Here is a 19,688-nt window from a genome sequence, read left to right as displayed (position 1 = left end):
CATTCCGCACCCCTGCTTCCCTCGTCACGCGCATCAGTGATCATTTGGACTCACCTGGACTCAATCACCTGTGTTATTTCCTTCCCTATATCTGTCTGTCCCCCAGCTCTGTTCCCCGCTTCCCCATTAACGTTCGTATGTTGTTTTGTTACCTGTGTGCTGACGCTGTTCCTGTCTTGTTCCTTGTCTGTTCCTGTCTTGTTCCTTGTCTGTTCCTGTCTTGTTCCTTGTCTGTTCCTGTCTTGGTCCTTGTCTGTTCCTTGTCTGTTCCTGTCTTGTTCCTTGTCTGTTCCTGTCTTGTTCCTTGTCTGTTCCTGTCTTGTTCCTTGTCTGTTCCTGTCTTGTTCCTTGTCTGTTCCTGTCTTGTTCCTTGTCTGTTCCTGTCTTGTTCCTTGTCTGTTCCTGTCTTGTTCCTTGTCTGTTCCTGTCTTGTTCCTTGTCTGTTCCTCATTAAATGTTTGACTCCCTGTACCTGCTTCTCGACTCCAGCATCGGTCCTTACAATTTGACCAAGAAGGAGAGTGATGTAGTGCTGCATCAGATGACTTGGCCTCCACAATCCCCCGACCTCAACCCAATTGAGATGGTTTGGGATGTGTCGGACCGTGGAGTGAAGGAAAATCAGCCAACAAGTACTCTGCATATTTTGGAAGCTGGTTGAGGGAATGCCAAGAGTGTGCAAAGCTGTCATCAAGGCAAAGGGTGGCTATTTGAAGAATCTCAAATATGAAATATATTTTGATTTGTTTAACACATTTTTTGTTACTACATGATTCCATGTTATTTCCTAGTGTTGATGTCTTCACTATTATTCTACAATGTAAAACATAGTAAATAAAGAAAAACCCTGGAGTAGCTGTTTCCAAACCTTTGACTGGTTCTGTATTTCTGTTTTTGAATTTAAAAAAGGTGCTATTTTTTTTTCTAAACCTGTTTTCGCTTTGTCATTATGGGGTATTGTGTGTAGATTGAGTAATTTGTTTTATTTAATCCATTTTAGAATAAGGCCGTAATGTAACAAAATGTGGAAAAAGTCCAGGGGTCTGAATACTTTCTGTAGGCACCGTAAGAGAAATAGGAGTCTACTTTGAACAGCCTTGTTGGCACATGCTAAAGTAAACTTATGGATGGAATAACAATGAAATGTTTCAGGTCAAAGGATGTCTGTCAAGAGCCAGCTAATATGTTTTAAAGAGAGCTGTTCTCTGCACTTTGAATGTATCACAGTTTCCATTTGAGCCACCCAGCTTTTACACTTCTGATTTAACTTCTGAAGGGTACTACATATCCAGCATGCTGTACTGTTTGTGCTGGTGAGGGCCCAGGTGTGTGTGTGTGTGTGTGTGCGTGTGTGTGTGTGTGTGTGTGTGTGTGTGTGTGTGCATGTGTGCGCGGGCGTGTTTCCTGTCACCCTGTGAAATACTGTTACTGGGTTTCCTAACACACTGTGAAATACTGTTACTGGGTTTCCTAACACACTGTGAAATACTGTTGCTGAGTTTCCTAAAATACTGTTACTGAGTTTCCTAAAACACTGTGAAATACTGTTGCTGAGTTTCCTAAAACACTGTGAAATACTGTTGCTGAGTTTCCTAAAACACTGTGAAATATTGTTACTGGGTTTCCTAACACCCTGTGAAATACTGTTACTGAGTTTCCTAACACACTGTGAAATACTGTTACTGAGTTTCCTAACACACTGTGAAATACTGTTACTGGGTTTCCTAACACACTGTGAAATACTGTTACTGAGTTTCCTAACACACTGTGAAATACTGTTACTGGGTTTCCTAACACACTGTGAAATACTGTTACTGGGTTTCCTAACACACTGTGAAATACTGTTACTGGGTTTCCTAACACACTGTGAAATACTGTTGCTGGGTTTCCTAACACACTGTGAAATACTGTTACTGGGTTTCTAAACACACTGTGAAATACTGTTGCTGAGTTTCCTAAAACACTGTGAAATACTGTTGCTGAGTTTCCTAAAACACTGTGAAATACTGTTACTGGGTTTCCTGTCACCCTGTGAAATACTGTTACTGGGTTTCCTAAAACACTGTGAAATACTGTTACTGGGTTTCCTAAAACACTGTGAAATATTGTTGCTGAGTTTCCTAACACACTGTGAAATACTGTTACTGGGTTTCCTAAAACACTGTGAAATACTGTTACTGGGTTTCCTAACACACTGTGAAATACTGTTACTGGGTTTCCTAACACCCTGTGAAATACTGTTACTGGGTTTCCTAACACCCTGTGAAATACTGTTGCTGGGTTTCCTAAAACACTGTGAAATACTGTTACTGGGTTTCCTAACACACTGTGAAATACTGTTACTGGGTTTCCTAACACACTGTGAAATACTGTTACTGGGTTTCCTAACACACCGTGAAATACTGTTACTGGGTTTCCTAACACACTGTGAAATACTGTTACTGGGTTTTCCTAACACACTGTGAAATATTGTTGCTGAGTTTCCTAAAACACTGTGAAATACTGTTACTGGGTTTCCTAAAACACTGTGAAATACTGTTACTGGGTTTCCTAAAACACTGTGAAATACCGTTACTGGGTTTCCTAACACACTGTGAAATACTGTTACTGGGTTTCCTAACACACTGTGAAATACTGTTACTGGGTTTCCTAACACACTGTGAAATACTGTTACTGGGTTTTCCTAACACACTGTGAAATATTGTTGCTGAGTTTCCTAAAACACTGTGAAATACTGTTACTGGGTTTCCTAAAACACTGTGAAATACTGTTACTGGGTTTCCTAAAACACTGTGAAATACCGTTACTGGGTTTCCTAACACACTGTGAAATACTGTTACTGGGTTTCCTAACACACTGTGAAATACTGTTACTGGGTTTCCTAAAACACTGTGAAATACCGTTACTGGGTTTCCTAACACACTGTGAAATACTGTTACTGGGTTTCCTGTTACCCTGTGAAATACTGTTACTGGGTTTCCTAACACACCGTGAAATACTGTTACTGGGTTTCCTGTTACCCTGTGAAATACTGTTACTGGGTTTCCTAACACACTGTGAAATACAAAAAAAGATATGTTTTGCGCAACGATTAATAATTAATATCTCTCTTGCGCACCCCTTTTTTCTCTTCCCTCTCTCTCCTCCCCGCTGTCTCTCTCTCTCCCTCTCTCTCGCCCCTTCCCCACCTTTCGCTCTCTCCCCTGCCCTCCCTCCACTCTCTCTCTCCCCCTTCCCCTCCTTTCGCTCTTTCCCCTGCCCACCCCTCTCTCTCTCTCCCCCTTCCGCTCCTTTCACGCTCTCTCTCCCCCCTGCCCTCCCTTCCCTCTCTCTCCAGTGTCAGGAGGTCGCAGTAGGCTCCACCTGATAGACCTGGGCAGCTGTGTGAAGGTGCTAGGAGGAGGGAAGGGCAGAGACAGCAGCGGTAGTAGCAGCACCACAGCAGCAGGGCTGTGTCTGTCTCTCTCTGCGCTGGGGAACGTCATCCTGGCTCTGGTCAACGGCAGCAAACACATCCCTTACAAGTACGTGTCTACTGTGTGTGTGTGTGTGGGGGGGGGGGGGGGGTTGTATTAGGTTTCACTCTCACCAAAATCTGTCCAAAATAAACCAATGCATGGTCTTATTTTGGACCTAAGCTTATCGCCTGCCTTCCCGCCTTTGGGACTCTCAATGTTAGGGCAGAGACATGAGTATCTCATTATATACAGATCTCTGGACGGATACATTTTTACGCCTGCTACGTTAAGTTAGATACACACAGATCGCATAGACCTCATGAGAGAGGAATGTACACAACATAACTACGAGAGGGACAGAAAGTATGCCTTATGTACTTTGAAGAACTAGTCAAATAATCTTGTCAGAAAGCTCTGCAGCACACTTAGGCAGGCTAGCTAAATAGCATGACTAAAGATGGTACAGTATGGGGAGCACAGTTAATATTAGATGGTCTGGCTAGCTGACTGCTACAGCCTGAACAGAGATGACTGATGAGATGAGGATTTTAAGGAATGAAAAAATTATTAAGTAATCAAATAAAAACCAAGTATTATGATTTCATATTAATTTAATATTGTTCTACTTTTGTCTGTGAAACCCAATGTGGACCTGACAGAGAATATTTAATATTTTTTTATGTTTTGGCAATTGAATGTTCACCTTGAATTTCCATTAAAAAAAACATAGAATCATTGTAATGTCATTATTTTCTAATGCATTTAATGTAAAAAAAAATAAAAAAAATAAATCGAAACCCTTCTGATTTTCTAATAGTCAAACCAAAACCGAACTGACCTCAAAAAGCACGAATCGCTCAACACTAGTATGGATATGTGTGTGAGTATGTATTCATCTGTGAGTGTGTGTGTCACTGAGGACCTCTTGGAGGTTAGATTCAATGGCCTTATAATATCAGTCAGACACAGTTAGCTAGTTCTTCTTAACATCTATTTCATACTAATCTATAGGACTTGTTTAGAGACTTGGCCTTCCCTAAATAACCCTAACCCTGGGACTGAGTGGGACTGGGTCAGCTGCCACTAGTGGCTTATTAGGGATCTCTATGGCTGCATTTACCCAGGCAGCCCAATTCTGATCTTTTGCCGCTAATTGATCTTTTAACAATAGTTAGGCAAAAGATCAGAATTGGGCTGCCTGTGTAAACGCAGCCTAGATATCCAACCCAATATATCACATCAATGTAATATTAATATTACACTTTAAACATATGAATACAGTTGGGTTTAAACCTGCTAATGATTGTAGATATATTAATGAGACAGAAAGCTTAAATATGCAGATCATTCCACACACGAGCACAATGATTCCTGTATGCCCCTGCTTAATTCTGCATAACTAACATGAATTCTATATTAATAATGTACAGAATGACATTTTCTCTATGATCTGATCAGTGTGGCTTAATGCTTGCTGAAGGGAGAGAGAGAGAGACAGAGGGGGGGGGTGCAAGAGCGAGAGAGAGAAGGAGAGGGGGGGGGAGTGCAAGAGCGAGAGAGAGAAGCAGAGGGGGCAGAGAGAGAAGCAGAGGGGGCAGAGAGAGAAGCAGAGGGGGCAGAGAGAGAAGGAGAGGGGGCAGAGAGAGAAGCAGAGGGGGCAGAGAGAGAAGCAGAGGGGGCAGAGAGAGAAGCAGAGGGGGCAGAGAGAGAAGCAGAAGGGGCAGAGAGAGGAGCAGAGGGGGCAGAGAGAGGAGCAGAGGGGGCAGAGAGAGGAGCAGAGGGGGCAGAGAGAGAAGCAGAGGGGGCAGAGAGAGAAGCAGAGGGGGCAGAGAGAGAAGCAGAGGGGGCAGAGAGAGAAGCAGAGGGGGCAGAGAGAGAAGCAGAGGGGGCAGAGAGAGAAGCGTAGGTTGCTGTGGGGTTGATTTAAAGCCCAATAACAGATGCTGCTTCATATTCATTTAACTGAGAATGCTGGAAAGAGGTTTTTAGTTGAGTTTTTTCATGAAGAGAGGGAGCGAGACCATGAGAGAGGGTGGATTGACGTGAAAGAGGAGAGAGTTTGAAGGAAAGAGAGAGGCAGAGAAGAGCACAAGGAGGAAAGCAGTGAAACGAAAGCAGGGGAGAAAGGCTGTGAAAGAAACAGTGGAGTGCATATTTAAATGTTTTCCGGGGATATGCAGGCTCTCCTCCTCTCCCTCCATCTCTCCTCCAGGGCAGATAGCTCAGCGCTCAAATTTATTCACAAACTCGGCATTTACATTGCAAAGCACCCCACCGCTTTAAGCCGGAACTGTAAACATTACACACATGGACGCATACACACTCATATACACACACATACACACTCATACACACTCATATACACACATACACACACATATACACTCATATACACACATATACACACACAACACACACACACACACACATACACACACACATACACACTCATACACACACATATACACTCATATACACACACATACACACTCATACACACTCATATACACACATACACACACATATACACACTCATATACACACATACACACCCATATACACACTCATATACACACATACACACACATATACACACATACACACACATACACTCATACACACACATATACACACTCATACACACACACACACACACACTCATATACACTCATATACAGTGGGGAGAACAAGTATTTGATACACTGCCAATTTTGCAGGTTTTCCTACTTACAAAGCATGTAGAGGTCTGTAATTTTTATCATAGGTACACTTCAACTGTGAGAGACGGAATCTAATACAAAAATCCAGAAAATCACATTGTATGATTTTTAAATAATTAATTTGCATTTTATTGCATGACATAAGTATTTGATCACCTACCAACCAGTAAGAATTCCGGCTCTCACAGACCTGTTAGTTTTTCTTTAAGAAGCCCTCCTGTTCTCCACTCATTACCTGTATTAACTGCACCTGTTTGAACTCGTTACCTGTATAAAAGACACCTGTCCACACACAATCAAACAGATTCCAACCTCTCCACAATGGCCGAGACCAGAGAGCTGTGTAAGGACATCAGGGATAAAATTGTAGACCTGCACAAGGCTGGGATGGGCTACAGGACAATAGGCAAGCAGCTTGGTGAGAAGGAAACAACTGTTGGCGCAATTATTAGAAAATGGAAGAAGTTCAAGATGACGGTCAATCACCCTCGGTCTGGGGCTCCATGCAAGATTTCACCTCGTGGGGCATCAATGATCATGAGGAAGGTGAGGGATCAGCCCAGAACTACACGGCAGGACCTGGTCAATGACCTGAAGAGAGCTGGGACCACAGTCTCAAAGAAAACCATTAGTAACACACTACGCCGTCATGGATTAAAATCCTGCAGCGCACGCAAGGTCCCCCTGCTTAAGCCAGTGCATGTCCAGGCCTGTCTGAAGTTTGCCAATGACCATCTGGATGATCCAGAGGAGGAATGGGAGAAGGTCATGTGGTCTGATGAGACAAAAATAGAGCTTTTTGGTCTAACTCCACTCGCCGTGTTTGGAGGAAGAAGAAGTATGAGTACAACCCCAAGAACACCATCCCAACCGTGAAGCATGGAGGTGGAAACATCATTCTTTGGGGATGCTTTTCTGCAAAGGGGACAGGACGACTGCACCGTATTGAGGGGAGGATGGATGGGGCCATGTATCGCGAGATCTTGGCCAACAACCTCCTTCCCTCAGTAAGAGCATTGAAGATGGGTCGTGGCTGGGTCTTCCAGCATGACAACGACACGAAGCACACACTCATGGCAACTAAGGAGTGGCTCCGTAAGAAGCATCTCAAGGTCCTGGAGTGGCCTAGCCAGTCTCCAGACCTGAACCCAATAGAAAATCTTTGGAGGGAGCTGAAAGTCCGTATTGCCCAGCGACAGCCCCGAAACCTGAAGGATCTGGAGAAGATCTGTAGGGAGGAGTGGGCCAAAATCCCTGCTGCAGTGTGTGCAAACCTAGTCAAGAACTACAGGAAACGTATGATCTCTGTAATTGCAAACAAAGGTTTCTGTACCAAATATTAAGTTCTGCTTTTCTGATGTATCAAATACTTATGTCATGCAATAAAATGCAAATTAATTACTTAAAAATCATACAATGTGATTTTCTGGATTTTTGTTTTAGATTCCATCTCTCATAGTTGAAGTGTACCTATGATAAAAATGACAGACCTCTACATGCTTTGTAAGTAGGAAAACCTGCAAAATCGGCAGTGTATCAAATACTTGTTCTCCCCACTGTACATGCATGAGTAGGAATGTGCTCTCTCTCTCATTCATTCTCTTTCTCTCACACATTCTCACTCACTCACACACACACACACACACACACACACACACACACACACACACACACACACACACACACACACACACACACACACACATATATATATATATATATATACATACATACATAATTATAGTTTGGGGCCATTTGCAGGGAGTGTAATGTAAGTTACTGGAATGCACCATAAATTAATATAAAACCTGTTCTGCACAAATCACTGATTTTATGCTTAATTTAATTAGACTTAAATACTCGCAGCTCCATTTCCTCTTTCTTTCTTTTCTACCCTCCTTCATGAGATCAATTAAGAGATGATTGAAATGTCAGACGAGGAAGATAAAATTATCAACGCTTATTTGATGAAGACTAATGACATGACTCAATGAGGCAGAGAGAGAGAGAGAGAAAGGCAAAGAGAGAGGGATGGAGAGAGAAGGTGGGAGAAAGAGAGAGCGAAGGGGAGAGAGAGAAACAGGGAGAGGGTGGGAGAGAAATGGGGCAGTAACCAGGTTTCCATCCAACCTTTTTATGCAAGTAAATGTCAGAGGAAAAATGTTGACCAAACAAAATACGCTAAAAAAGGTGGGATCTTTATGTGTCGGTAAAATGTATTAATGCGAGATATGGAGGTGGTAATGCTTTCAAATATTTATATAATAACCATCATACTGAAGTAAACTTGGAGTCACGCGATGACATGGTGTGTGGTCCTCCCACTACGACTTGGGAAACCATGCAGTTTATTAGGCTACAGATTAAATGAGTTAGGATGAACTTCACAGGGAGGTGAAAGTATACGGTGATGAGCTTGATGCTCCTTTCTGATAACTATCCAGGGTTTTATTCTGGTGACATGATGCTTGGCTGCCATTTGACAAATAAAATCTGTCTCTTTTGTCCATAGTAATCTCATCATGTAGTAGGCTATACCTGCTATACCTGCACTGTATCTGCCAGCTGTTGGTTAGAGCCGAGGCCAGTGGGTGCATATATAACGCAACATTTTCTGTGAGAAAACCATCAGTAGAGTTGAAAACTTGTCTTTTTTATTCGATACATGGGAATTTGACCACACAAGTAATGTTTATGTTCACTACGTCATCACACGCAGACTTTTATCCGCAACAAGTCAATTTAATGGAAACGCATCTCTGGTGGGAAAATGTGCATATTTTATTTATGCAGATTTGAGAATATTCACATCTGTCGCCAATTGGATGGAAACCGAGCTACAGAGAAGGAGAAAAAGACGACATCATGTACGATAAAAGGGAGAAAGAGGAGAGGAGAATATGGAGGATAGTTGAGGAGATGAAAAGAGGGAGATATCTGAGAAAAAAGGATGGGATAGCTGTGTGTGTGTGTGTGTGTGTGTGTGTGTGTGTGTGTGTGTGTGTGTGTGTGTGTGTGTGTGTGTGTGTGTGTGTGTGTGTGTGTGTGTGTGTGTGTGTGTGTGTGTGTGTGTGTGTGTGTGTGTGTGTGTGTGTGTGTGTGTGTGTGTGTGTGTGTGTGTGTGTGCGCGGTGGGGATGGGAGCTGGCTGGCTGGGGGCTGTGTTTTTATAAAAGGAGGACAGCAGCATGAGGTATTGAGCCACAGAGGAACCTGAGCTCCATTCAGCCCCGAGGGTCCCAAACAGCGTACAGAAGTTAACACGTGTATACACATTACACACACACACACAGAGACAATTAACCCTATAACTAACAAACAGGACAGGGAGAGCGTTAAATAGACACACAGTCCTACCTGTAGCCCCTGTCCCATCTGCTCCAGCCAGGGAGATTCACTGGAGCTAATGCTCTGATCTGGAGGTCATCTTAAGGTAGCTAGGTGGGACAACCATATCACAGTCATAGTAAGTACATTTATCCTCAAAAAAGTAGCTACAGTGCCTTCAAAAAGTATTCACATCCCTTGACCTTTTCCACATTTTGTTGTTACAGCCTGAATTCAAAATGGATGAAATGTTTTTCCTCTCCACCATCTACACACAATAACCCATAATGAGGAAGTGAAAACATTTTTTGAAATGTTTACAAATGTATTGAAAATGAAATGCAGAAATATCAAATTTACATAAGTATTCACACCCCTGGGCCTCCCGAGTGCCGCAGCGGTCTAAGACACAGCATCGCAGTGCTTGAGGCGTCACTACAGATCCGGGTTCGATCCCGGGCTGTGCCGCAGCCGGCTGCGACCGGGAGACCCATGATGCGACGCACAATTGGCCCAGCGTTGTCCAGGTTAGGGGAGGGTGTTGGCAGGCTGAGATTTCCTTGTCCCATCGCGCTCTAGAGACTCCTGTGGCGGGCCGGGCGCATGCTCACTGACACGGTTCCCAGGTGTACGGTGTTTCCTCCGACACATTGGTGCGCCTGGCTTCCGGGTTAAACGAGCATTGTGTCAAGAAGCAGTGCGGCTTATGGGTTGTGTTTCGGAGGACGCATGGCTCTCAACCTTCGCATCTCCGGAGTCATTTTCAGGTCTTGCCATAGATTTTCAAGTAGATTTAACTCGGCCACTCAGGAATATTCACTGTCTTCTTGGTAAGCAACTTCAGTGTAGATTTGGCCTTGTGTTTTAGGTTATTGTGCTGCTGAAAGGTGAATTAATCTTCCAGTGTCTGGTGGAAAGCAGACTGAACCAGGTTTCCCTCTAGGATTTTGCATGTGCTTAGCTCCATTCCATTTATTTTTTATCCTAAAAAACTCCCCAGTCATTAATGATTACAAGCATACCCATAACATGATGCAGCCACCACTTTGCTTGAAAATATGGAGAGTAGTAATCAGTAATGTGTTGTTTTGGATTTGCCCCAAACATAACACTCAAGTAAATTGCTTTGCCACATTTTTCACAGTATTTCTTTAGGGCCTTGTTGCAAACAGGATGTATGTTTTGGAATATTTGTATTCTGTACTTCCTTCTTTTCACTCTGTCATTTAGGTTAGTATTGTGGAGTAACTACAATGTTGTTGATCCATCCTCAGTTTTCTCCTATCACAACCATTAAACCCTCTAACTGTTTTAAAGTCACCATTGGCCTCATGGTGAAATCCCTGAGCGGTCTCCTTCCTCTCCGGCAACTGAGTTAGGAAGGACGCCTGTATCTTTGTAGTGACTGAGTGTATTGATACACCATCCAAAGTGAAACATAATAACTTCTTCATGCTCAAAAGGATATTCAATGTCTGCTTTTTTATTTTTTACACATCTACCAATCAGTGCCCTTCTTAGTGAGGCATTGGAAAACCTCCCGTACGTACTGTATGTGTGCTTATGCCTGTGTTTGTGTGTGTGTGTGATGTAACGTGTGTGTGTTCTAGGGACAGTAAGCTGTCCATGCTACTGAGAGAGTCGCTGGGCAACATGAACTGCCGGACTACCATGATCGCTCACATCTCCTCGTCGCCTAGCAACTTCTCTGACACGCTCTCCACGATCCAGATCGCCTCGCGCCTCCTCCGCATGAAGAAGAAGAAGACCAAAGTCAGCATGGTACATACATGATCAGTTAATCAGTCATTCAAACAACCAGTACATTACATTGCTAATACATTTCACAGTTCTTTTTCAGTTCTTTTTTCTATATGTCCGTATTGATATTTCAGTAAAGAAGTTTACTTTCCGTATTAATGTAACTTGATGACAGTATTACAATGATAGGTCAATTAAATTCTAATTGGTTTATTTAAACAAATGTTTTTTTCTCTCATCCATTTTCACATCCCCCTCTCTCTTTCAGCAATACACGTCCAGTTCGTCAGGGGGTGAGAGTTCGTGTGAGGAGGGGCGTATGCGTCGCCCCACTCACCTGAGACCGTTCCACTCCCGTAGCTCTGCAGACTCAGACCTGCCTCTGCTGCACCTCTCCAGCGACCCAGACAACTACTCCAGCAGCGAGCAGTCCTGTGACACTGTCATCTATGTGGGTCCCAATGGGGGTGCCATCTCGGACCGTGAGCTGACCGACAATGAGGGACCGCCAGAGTTCGTCCCCATCATCCCTATTTTGCTGAAGAGCAAAGCCGAGTCTGGCGTCGAGCCGACTACGCCGCCTCTGCAGCAGCAGCAGACAGTACTCCCCCAGGCTCAGCTTGTCCCTACACAGACACACACCCAGCCCACTACCCTGCCTACCGAGCCCCTCAACGCCGTCAACCAGCCCCCGCTCCCCCTCCTCCAGCCCCCACTCCCTCTCCTCCAGCCCCTGGGTCATCCCCTGCCCCCCGTGCCAGAGGAAGGGGCGGAGTGCCTGAAGTGCAACACCTTCGCTGAGCTGCAGGAGCGTCTGGAGTGTATCGACGGGAGCGAGGAGGTGGCAAAGCTCCCCTTCGAGGAGGTGCCGGCTAACAGGGGGGCTAAGCCCGACACCCTGGTTCCCCCAGGGTCTGAGACGGAGCGTAAAGGAGGGGGGGTGGAGAAAGTAGAGCCCCTCAGGAGGATGTCCAACGACCAGCAGCTCCAGGAGATCAGGGAGGTGGTGGAGGAGGCAGAACTGGCCCAGACCATGATAGAGAGTCTGAGCCTGACCGGCAGCTGCAGTGTGACGGGTAGCAGTGGAGCAGGACATACCAACACCAACCCTCTACAGAGGGCCAAGAGTGCCAGCCTCCATGACAGGTAAGAACTATTTGTTTGTTTGTTTGGATCCCCATTAGCTGTTACACTGCAACAGCTACTCTCTGGAATCCACACGAAACACAACACAAAACCTACATTACATTTGTATAATTTTATCAACTGATTTATAATTTTTATGTATCTTGAAGGTATGTTTGTTCTTAATATCTTCCATTTTTTTATATTTCTATTCCTTTTTATTTGATTGACAGTCGTGAGTCTCTGAGCGCGGGCAGTAGCAGTGATGGTAAGCCCCGCCCCCTGGGCTCTCCTCGGCTGGGCATCGCATCTCTTACCAAGACCTCTGACTACAGACCTCCCTCCTCACCCTCACAGCGCTGCAAGGTACACTATCTAGCTTTGACACCTCTACTGTCTTTGGTTGTATTTATACAATTATTGTGTTGAGTTTTAACACTGACCTCATAAAATGCATTTTCATGAAAATGTACTGCATCACCGTAAAGCATCTTTGGGTCATTGAAAAGAGCTACATAATCCAATATATGATAATGATTATTATCCAGGTTTACACCCAGAAGGGTGTGATGCCGGGAACGCCCCCCTTGTCCTGCCAGAGTCTGTCTACTGCAGACAGCCTGGCTGCAGACAGTGTGAGGTCCTCTACAGAGTCCCTGCTGCAGCCGGTGTCCCTGTCCAGAACCTCCCCCGCGGGGATGAGTCCCTGGGTCCTCAAACGGACCAACTCCTCGTCTGCTAGCCTGGGGTCGGCTGACACGCTGTGTGATGAGAATGTTCCTCAGATTCCTCTGGATGGACGCAGGGATAGTAAGTCTTACTCTTCATTCTGTTACTGTGACTGATACAATCGTTTTTGAAGAAAGTTTTCACGTATGATACTGGTTTCCTTACATTTTCTCTCTTTTTCCCTGCTGTCCTTTCCTTGTCTGTTCCCTCTTTCTTCTTCCCATCTCTCGACTACCTCCCATAGCCCCAGCTCCAGCCCCCAACCACTCCTCCATCCCAGCCGACCCTAGCTCTCTGGAGGAAGACGAGCTGGTGTTCACCCTGGGGTGTAAGGAGGGGCTGGAGGTCCGGGGCCTGCTGGAGAGTGGCGGCCGTCCCACCAGCATCATTAGCTTCAGCAGCGACTGTTCCGTCACTGCCCTGGACTCGGGGTCCCGCCCTATCTCCATCAACAGCAGCATCAGCGAGGACCTGGAGCGCTATGGAATCAACACTACTGTCGTTGCTACGACCACCAGGGTGATCCCCATAACAACCGCCTCCGTCGCCGGAGTGATCGCCATGGCGGAGGTCAGCATGGCAAAGCTTCATGTGGAAGGAGAGGCGATGGCGGCGGTGCCTAGCCGACGGTCATCCATCTCATCGTGGCTAAGTGACCTGAGTGTTGTTAGCGACGGAGATCAATCTCTGCACAGCTTCAGCCAGTCTCATGGACACGGGGAGGCTCTGGCCGAACCAGACCCCACACAGGTCCCTCTCTGTGGGGCAAAGGAGCAGGACGAGGCGTCCTTGGGTTATGGACGAAGGAAGACTCCTGAGAGTGAAATAGCATTGTCTGGAGATGTAAAAGGGAAAGAGACTAAAGAGAGGCTGAAGAGACTGCCCCCCTCCCTGGGTAAGACCACCATCTCCCTCTCTGACATGCAGACCCTGGGGGCCTCCAGCAACTTCCTCCCCTTCAAGACCAACATTACAGTCCACCCCTGTGTGGCCGTCAAACCCATGGTCATACTCTCCTCCCTTACCAGGACTCACCTGCTGCCCAAGGACCCAGCCAAGACTGCCCCAGCCCTGGTCCTGGCCTCCATGTCCAGCGAGCTCAGCTTCGATGACCCCTGGATGAAGAGAGACGGGGTGGACGTGAGGCCCAAGGAGCTGGTGTGTGAGGTGAAGCCAGAGAAGTGGGTGGTGGATCCACCAGTCAAGACAGACCCAGCTAAGAGCAGCCAGGCCTGGCCCCAGGGCGATAGGGCCAGTAGGGTGGACAGTGGCTATGGAGGGGACCGTCACAGCTCCAGCAGCGGGGAGGCCATCTCCTCTCCAGACTCCTGTAAGAGGGTAGTGGACAGCTCTGAGATGGTGCTGGTCAGTTCTGGGGAGTGTCTGGTGACTCCTGTCTACTCTGCCGACATCCTGCGCACCGCCAGTCTGCCCCGTGGCTGGCACCGGCTCAACCGCCACGACGGCCTATATGAGGACCCACTCCGCTACGACGCTAACGGAGGAGGAGGGGAGTACCGAGGCCTGGGGGTCACCTCCTCCACCCCCTGTAGTCCCAGGGCGACCCTGGACCGAAGGGGGTATTCCGGGAAACATGGCTTGTTTTCCCGCCAGAAAGGTATCCCACCGCTGCCACCAGTACGCAAGTCCAGTCTGGACCAGAAGAACAGGGCAGGAGGCCCCCTCAGCCCCATGCACGCAGCCAGCCATGGCCTCTCCTTCTTGAGGAGTACCCCGGAGGACCTGGGCGTGCTTGGAGGAGGTGGAGGGAAACAGAAGGGGTGTAATGTGGAGAGCAGCAGGTTATTCAGTGCTAAACTAGAGCAACTGGCTAACAGAACCAACTCTCTGGGTCGGTCCCATGGAGGTCACAGCTCTCATGGCCCCCACTACGACTGCCTCTCTTTGGAGAGGGGGGAGGCCCTCAGCTCCTTGGGCTGGAAGGTGGCAGCCGGAGGGGGGAGGGGGGACTGCACCATGCCCCGTACCGGACACAGCCTCACCCGTGGCGGCTCATTGTCATCCTCCTCCCCTAAAGGAAACGGTTCCGGGAACAGCCCTGGCAGCGCTCCCCAGTCACCCAAGTCGAGCCAGTCCAAGATCTCAGCGGTCAGCAAGCTCCTGATGGCCAGCCCTAAGGCCCGGAGCCTGTCAGCCTCCAGCACCAAGACACTCAGCTTCTCCACCAAGTCTCTGCCCCAGTCTGTCAACCGCAGCTCCAGTCTGCCTCCCAACGGCAAGCCCCAGGCTCAGGGTCAGACCTCCACCCACGGTCAGGGACAGAACCAGGCACCCAGCTCTGGCTCCTGGTCCACCCAGTCTCTGAGTCGCAACCGAGGGGGAGACCTGGCCGCCAAGCTGCCTCTGAGAGCCGTCAACGGACGCATCTCCGAGCTGCTCCAGGGCAGCGGAGGCTCTCGATCCGCTGGTCACAACCGAGGAGGAAGCTCCGAGGCTGGGGAGGAGAGGGGCGCTGGAGGGGGTGGAGGTGGTGGAGGTGGTGTCGGGGCACAGGGAGAGGAGAGACCTTTGGTAGTCCACACCCTCCCGTCTCCCTACAGTAAGATCACAGCGCCCAGGCGGCCGCATCGCTGCAGCAGCGGTCATGCCAGTGACAACAGCAGTGTTCTGAGTGGAGAGCTGCCCCCGGCCATGGGGAAGACAGCCCTGTTCTACCACAGCGGGGGCAGCAGTGGCTATGAGAGCATGTTGAGGGACAGCGAGGCCACAGGAAGCACCTCCTCTGCCCAGGACTCTCTGAGCGAACACAGCTCAGCCACCAGCAGCAGCCGCCGCAGCCTCAAGAACAACAAGAAGAAGAACAACAGCACAGGTCAGCTCCTTTAATACTGTTTCCCAGTTATATTAATACTGCTTCCCAGTTATATTAATACTACTTCCCAGTTATATTAATACTGCTTCCCAGTTATATTAATACTGCTTCCCAGTTATATTAATACTGCTTCCCAGTTATATTAATACTGCTTCCCAGTTATATTAATACTGCTTCCCAGTTATATTAATACTGCTTCCCAGTGATATTAATACTGCTTCCCAGTGATATTAATACTGCTTCCCAGTTATATTAATACTGCTTCCCAGTGATATTAATACTGCTTCCCAGTGATATTAATACTGCTTCCCAGTTATATTAATACTGCTTCCCAGTTATATTAATACTGCTTCCCAGTTATATTAATACTGCTTCCCAGTTATATCTTTTGCTCATAGGGCTTCCTTTCCTTTTTTTTTTTTTTCTGTTCCATTTATATACACCACTGAAATTGTCTTTTTTACTTCTTTATTAAACGGTTAACACTTTATTTGCTCAGTCCCATTACAGATGGTTCATAGATGTTCAACAAATGGTTAAACTAACACGAACCCTAGTAACATAGCTAGCATTCACATACTCAACCTCCAGTGCATACTCTGTCTTGAATAGAAAAAAATAACAATATTCAGTTTCACCTCTCTTCATCACCTCATCCCTCCCTCTCTCCTGAGAGGTTGGTAGTGAGAGTGGTCTCTTTGGGCAGACAGACGGCAGGGTTCCATGGTGGGTGGACCCAGGAAACCAATGTACCCTCTTCATTCCTCCCTCTCTTTCCCTCTCTCCCTTCCTATCTCTCCCTTCCTATCTCTCCCTTCCTATCTCTCCCTTCCTCTCACTCCCTTCCTATCTCTCCCTTCCTTCCTCCCTCTCCCTTCCTCCTTCCTTCCTCTCTCTCCCTTCCTCTCTCTCCCTTCCTCCCTCTCCCTTATTTCCTCCCTCTCCCTTCCTCCTCCCTCCCTCTCCCTTCCTTCCTCCCTCTACCTTGCTCTCTCTCCCTCTACCTTGCTCTCTCTCCCTTCCTCTACTTCTCCCTTCCTCTACCTCGCCCTTCCTCCCCTCCCTTACCCTCCTCCCCTTGTAGGCTGGGCCCCCTTGACATCCTCTACCTCCAAAGCTGCCCTACATCCCCTCAACCCCCCACCCACCCCACCATCCAGAGGTACAGTGAGAGGGAACAGTGATCAGGCTTGTCTATGGTTGATTTAGACTAGCAGAACCCTGCCTGTGGCTGCTCTAGCAGAGAGAGAGAGAGGAAGGGGGATGGAGGATAGAGAGAGGCTTGCATGGGAAAATATGTTACATAGGTTTCCAGTTAAGGGTCTTATGTATGGTTGCTTTTTTTTCTGGAAAATTGTATTTTCTCTCTCTCACTCTCTCTTTCTCTCAATTCAATTAAATTCAGGTATTATTTGGCATGGGAAACACATGTTTACATTGGCAAAGCAAGTGAAATAGATAATAAACAATAATAAAAATCAACAGTAAACATCACAAAGTTCCAAAGGAATAAAGACATTTTAGACGCGGAACGAGGAAGATTCCAGTTTGTTGTTTTGGAAAGTTTGTTCTTTTCAAAGTGTTTTGAAAAGTTTCTTAGTAGCTAACTTTTGAGTTTGGATCCCGCGACACAATTGGCATCAGTTGCTGGGACTGCTACTCTCTGTTCAGTGATCCTGCTGACCAAGGCCGTGTCTGAGCAGCTATTTAGCGTAGCATCTAGCCTAGCTGCTAGCGAGCTGCCTTTCAAGCTAACAGGGTTTTCTTGAGGGCTTGAAAGCAGCCTGCGACGTGGTTAGCTGGTTCCTACTAGTGGGGCCGCACATTGTCCCGTGTTTATGGCTGTCTAGATCCCTGCTGGTTGTTGTTGCTTTCAATCTTCCCTGCGACCTGCCCTGTCTGGAGCTGAGAGGAGTAACAGTATAACCTGTCCTGTCTGGAGCTGAGAGGAGTAACAGTATAACCTGCCCTGTCTGGAGCTGAGAGGAGTAACAGTATAACCTGTCCTGTCTGGAACTGAGAGGAGTAACAGTATAACCTGTCCTGTCTGGAACTGAGAGGAGTAACAGTATAACCTGTCCTGTCTGGAACTGAGAGGAGTAACAGTATAACCTGCCCTGTCTGGAACTGAGAGGAGTAACAGTGTAACCTGTCCTGTCTGGAACTGAGAGGAGTAACAGTATAACCTGCCCTGTCTGGAGCTGAGAGGAGTAACAGCATAACCTGCCCTGTCTGGAGCTGAGAGGAGTAATAGTATAACCTGTCCTGTCTGGAACTGAGAGGAGTAACAGTATAACCTGCCCTGTCTGGAGCTGAGAGGAGTAACAGTATAACCTGTCCTGTCTGGAACTGAGAGGAGTAACAGTATAACCTGTCCTGTCTGGAACTGAGAGGAGTAACAGTATAACCTGTCCTGTCTGGAACTGAGAGGAGTAACAGTGTAACCTGTCCTGTCTGGAACTGAGAGGAGTAACAGTATAACCTGTCCTGTCTGGAACTGAGAGGAGTAACAGTATAACCTGTCCTGTCTGGAGCTGAGAGGAGTAACAGTATAACCTGTCCTGTCTGGAGCTGAGAGGAGTAACAGTATAACCTGCCCTGTCTGGAACTGAGAGGAGTAACAGTATAAACTGTCCTGTCTGGAACTGAGAGGAGTAACAGCGTAACCTACATTGCTACCATGACAAAGACCAAAGCCGGTGGGAGTACCGTTGAGGACAGTGGCGTCTCTATCAGAGGTGAAGGGTCTTTTAAACAAAGAAAAATAGTTATATAAGCAGTAGTTAGTACAACAAGAAAATAGCTTCAAGGTGGATTCAACTAATAAAAGAATGGACGACCTGACCAGAGAGGTCCAGGACCTGAAGAACAGTTTGCAGTTCTCCCAGGATGAGCTCTATGAGTTTAAACAGGAGAACGGCAAGATGACAGCAATCTGTAAGTCATTGAGAGAGAACAGCAGTTCTGTATCTGAATCCATGATAACAATGACGGAGAAATCAGTTTATCTCGAGGGACAATCGAGGCAGAACAACATGGTTGTGGACGGAATATCAGAATCTCTACATGAGACCTGGATGGAGTCTGAGGTGAGGGAAATGATCTCCGAGAAACTGAAGATGGACCACAGGAAGATTAAGGTGGAGCGCGCCCACAGGACTGGAAGACCCACCACCGGCCCAGGTGACAGGCCCAGGTGACAGGCCCAGGTGACAGGCCCAGGTGACAGGCCCAGGTGACAGGCCCAGGTGACAGGCCCAGGTGACAGACCCAGGTGACAGGCCCAGGTGACAGGCCCAGGTGACAGGCCCAGGTGACAGGCCCAGGTGACAGGCCCAGGCCCATAGTGGTCAAGTTCCTGAGGTTGGAGGATGAGGTAGCTGTTCTGGAAAGAACTAAGAACTTGAGAGGAATGTATATCTTCCTCAACCAGGACTATCCTGAAGATGTGCGCCAGAAGAGGAAAGAACTTATCCCAGCCATGAAAGCTGCCAGAGCACATGGGGACATTGTTTACATCTGCTGTGACAGGCTCATTGTCCACCCTCCCTCCCAGAAGCCTGGAAGGGATGAGAGAGCCAAGCCTATGGGTTTGCAGCTTCAACCCTGCAGCACGCACACACACACACACACACACACACACACACACACACACACACACACACACACACACACACACACACACACACACACACACACACACACACACACACACACACACACACACACACACACA

General features: G+C 47.2%; 1 protein-coding gene across 1 annotated transcript in view; it reads left to right on the top strand.

The window, feature by feature from the left end:
- LOC139553800 (kinesin-like protein KIF26B) overlaps positions 1-19,688 on the top strand; it is a 253,595-nt gene that overhangs the window by 157,956 nt on the left and 75,951 nt on the right. The window contains exons 11-16 of the mRNA XM_071366475.1: positions 3,338-3,524; positions 11,115-11,286; positions 11,534-12,411; positions 12,624-12,756; positions 12,939-13,200; positions 13,364-15,952. Of these exons, the coding sequence (XP_071222576.1) occupies positions 3,338-3,524; positions 11,115-11,286; positions 11,534-12,411; positions 12,624-12,756; positions 12,939-13,200; positions 13,364-15,952 (4,221 nt within the window). The remainder of the gene's footprint in view (positions 1-3,337; positions 3,525-11,114; positions 11,287-11,533; positions 12,412-12,623; positions 12,757-12,938; positions 13,201-13,363; positions 15,953-19,688) is intronic.

Source organism: Salvelinus alpinus, chromosome 25, assembly GCF_045679555.1.
Source record: "Salvelinus alpinus chromosome 25, SLU_Salpinus.1, whole genome shotgun sequence".
NCBI lineage: Eukaryota > Metazoa > Chordata > Actinopteri > Salmoniformes > Salmonidae > Salvelinus > Salvelinus alpinus.
Note: the sequence above shows the minus strand (reverse complement) of the source record. Positions and strands in the feature narration are given on the sequence as shown.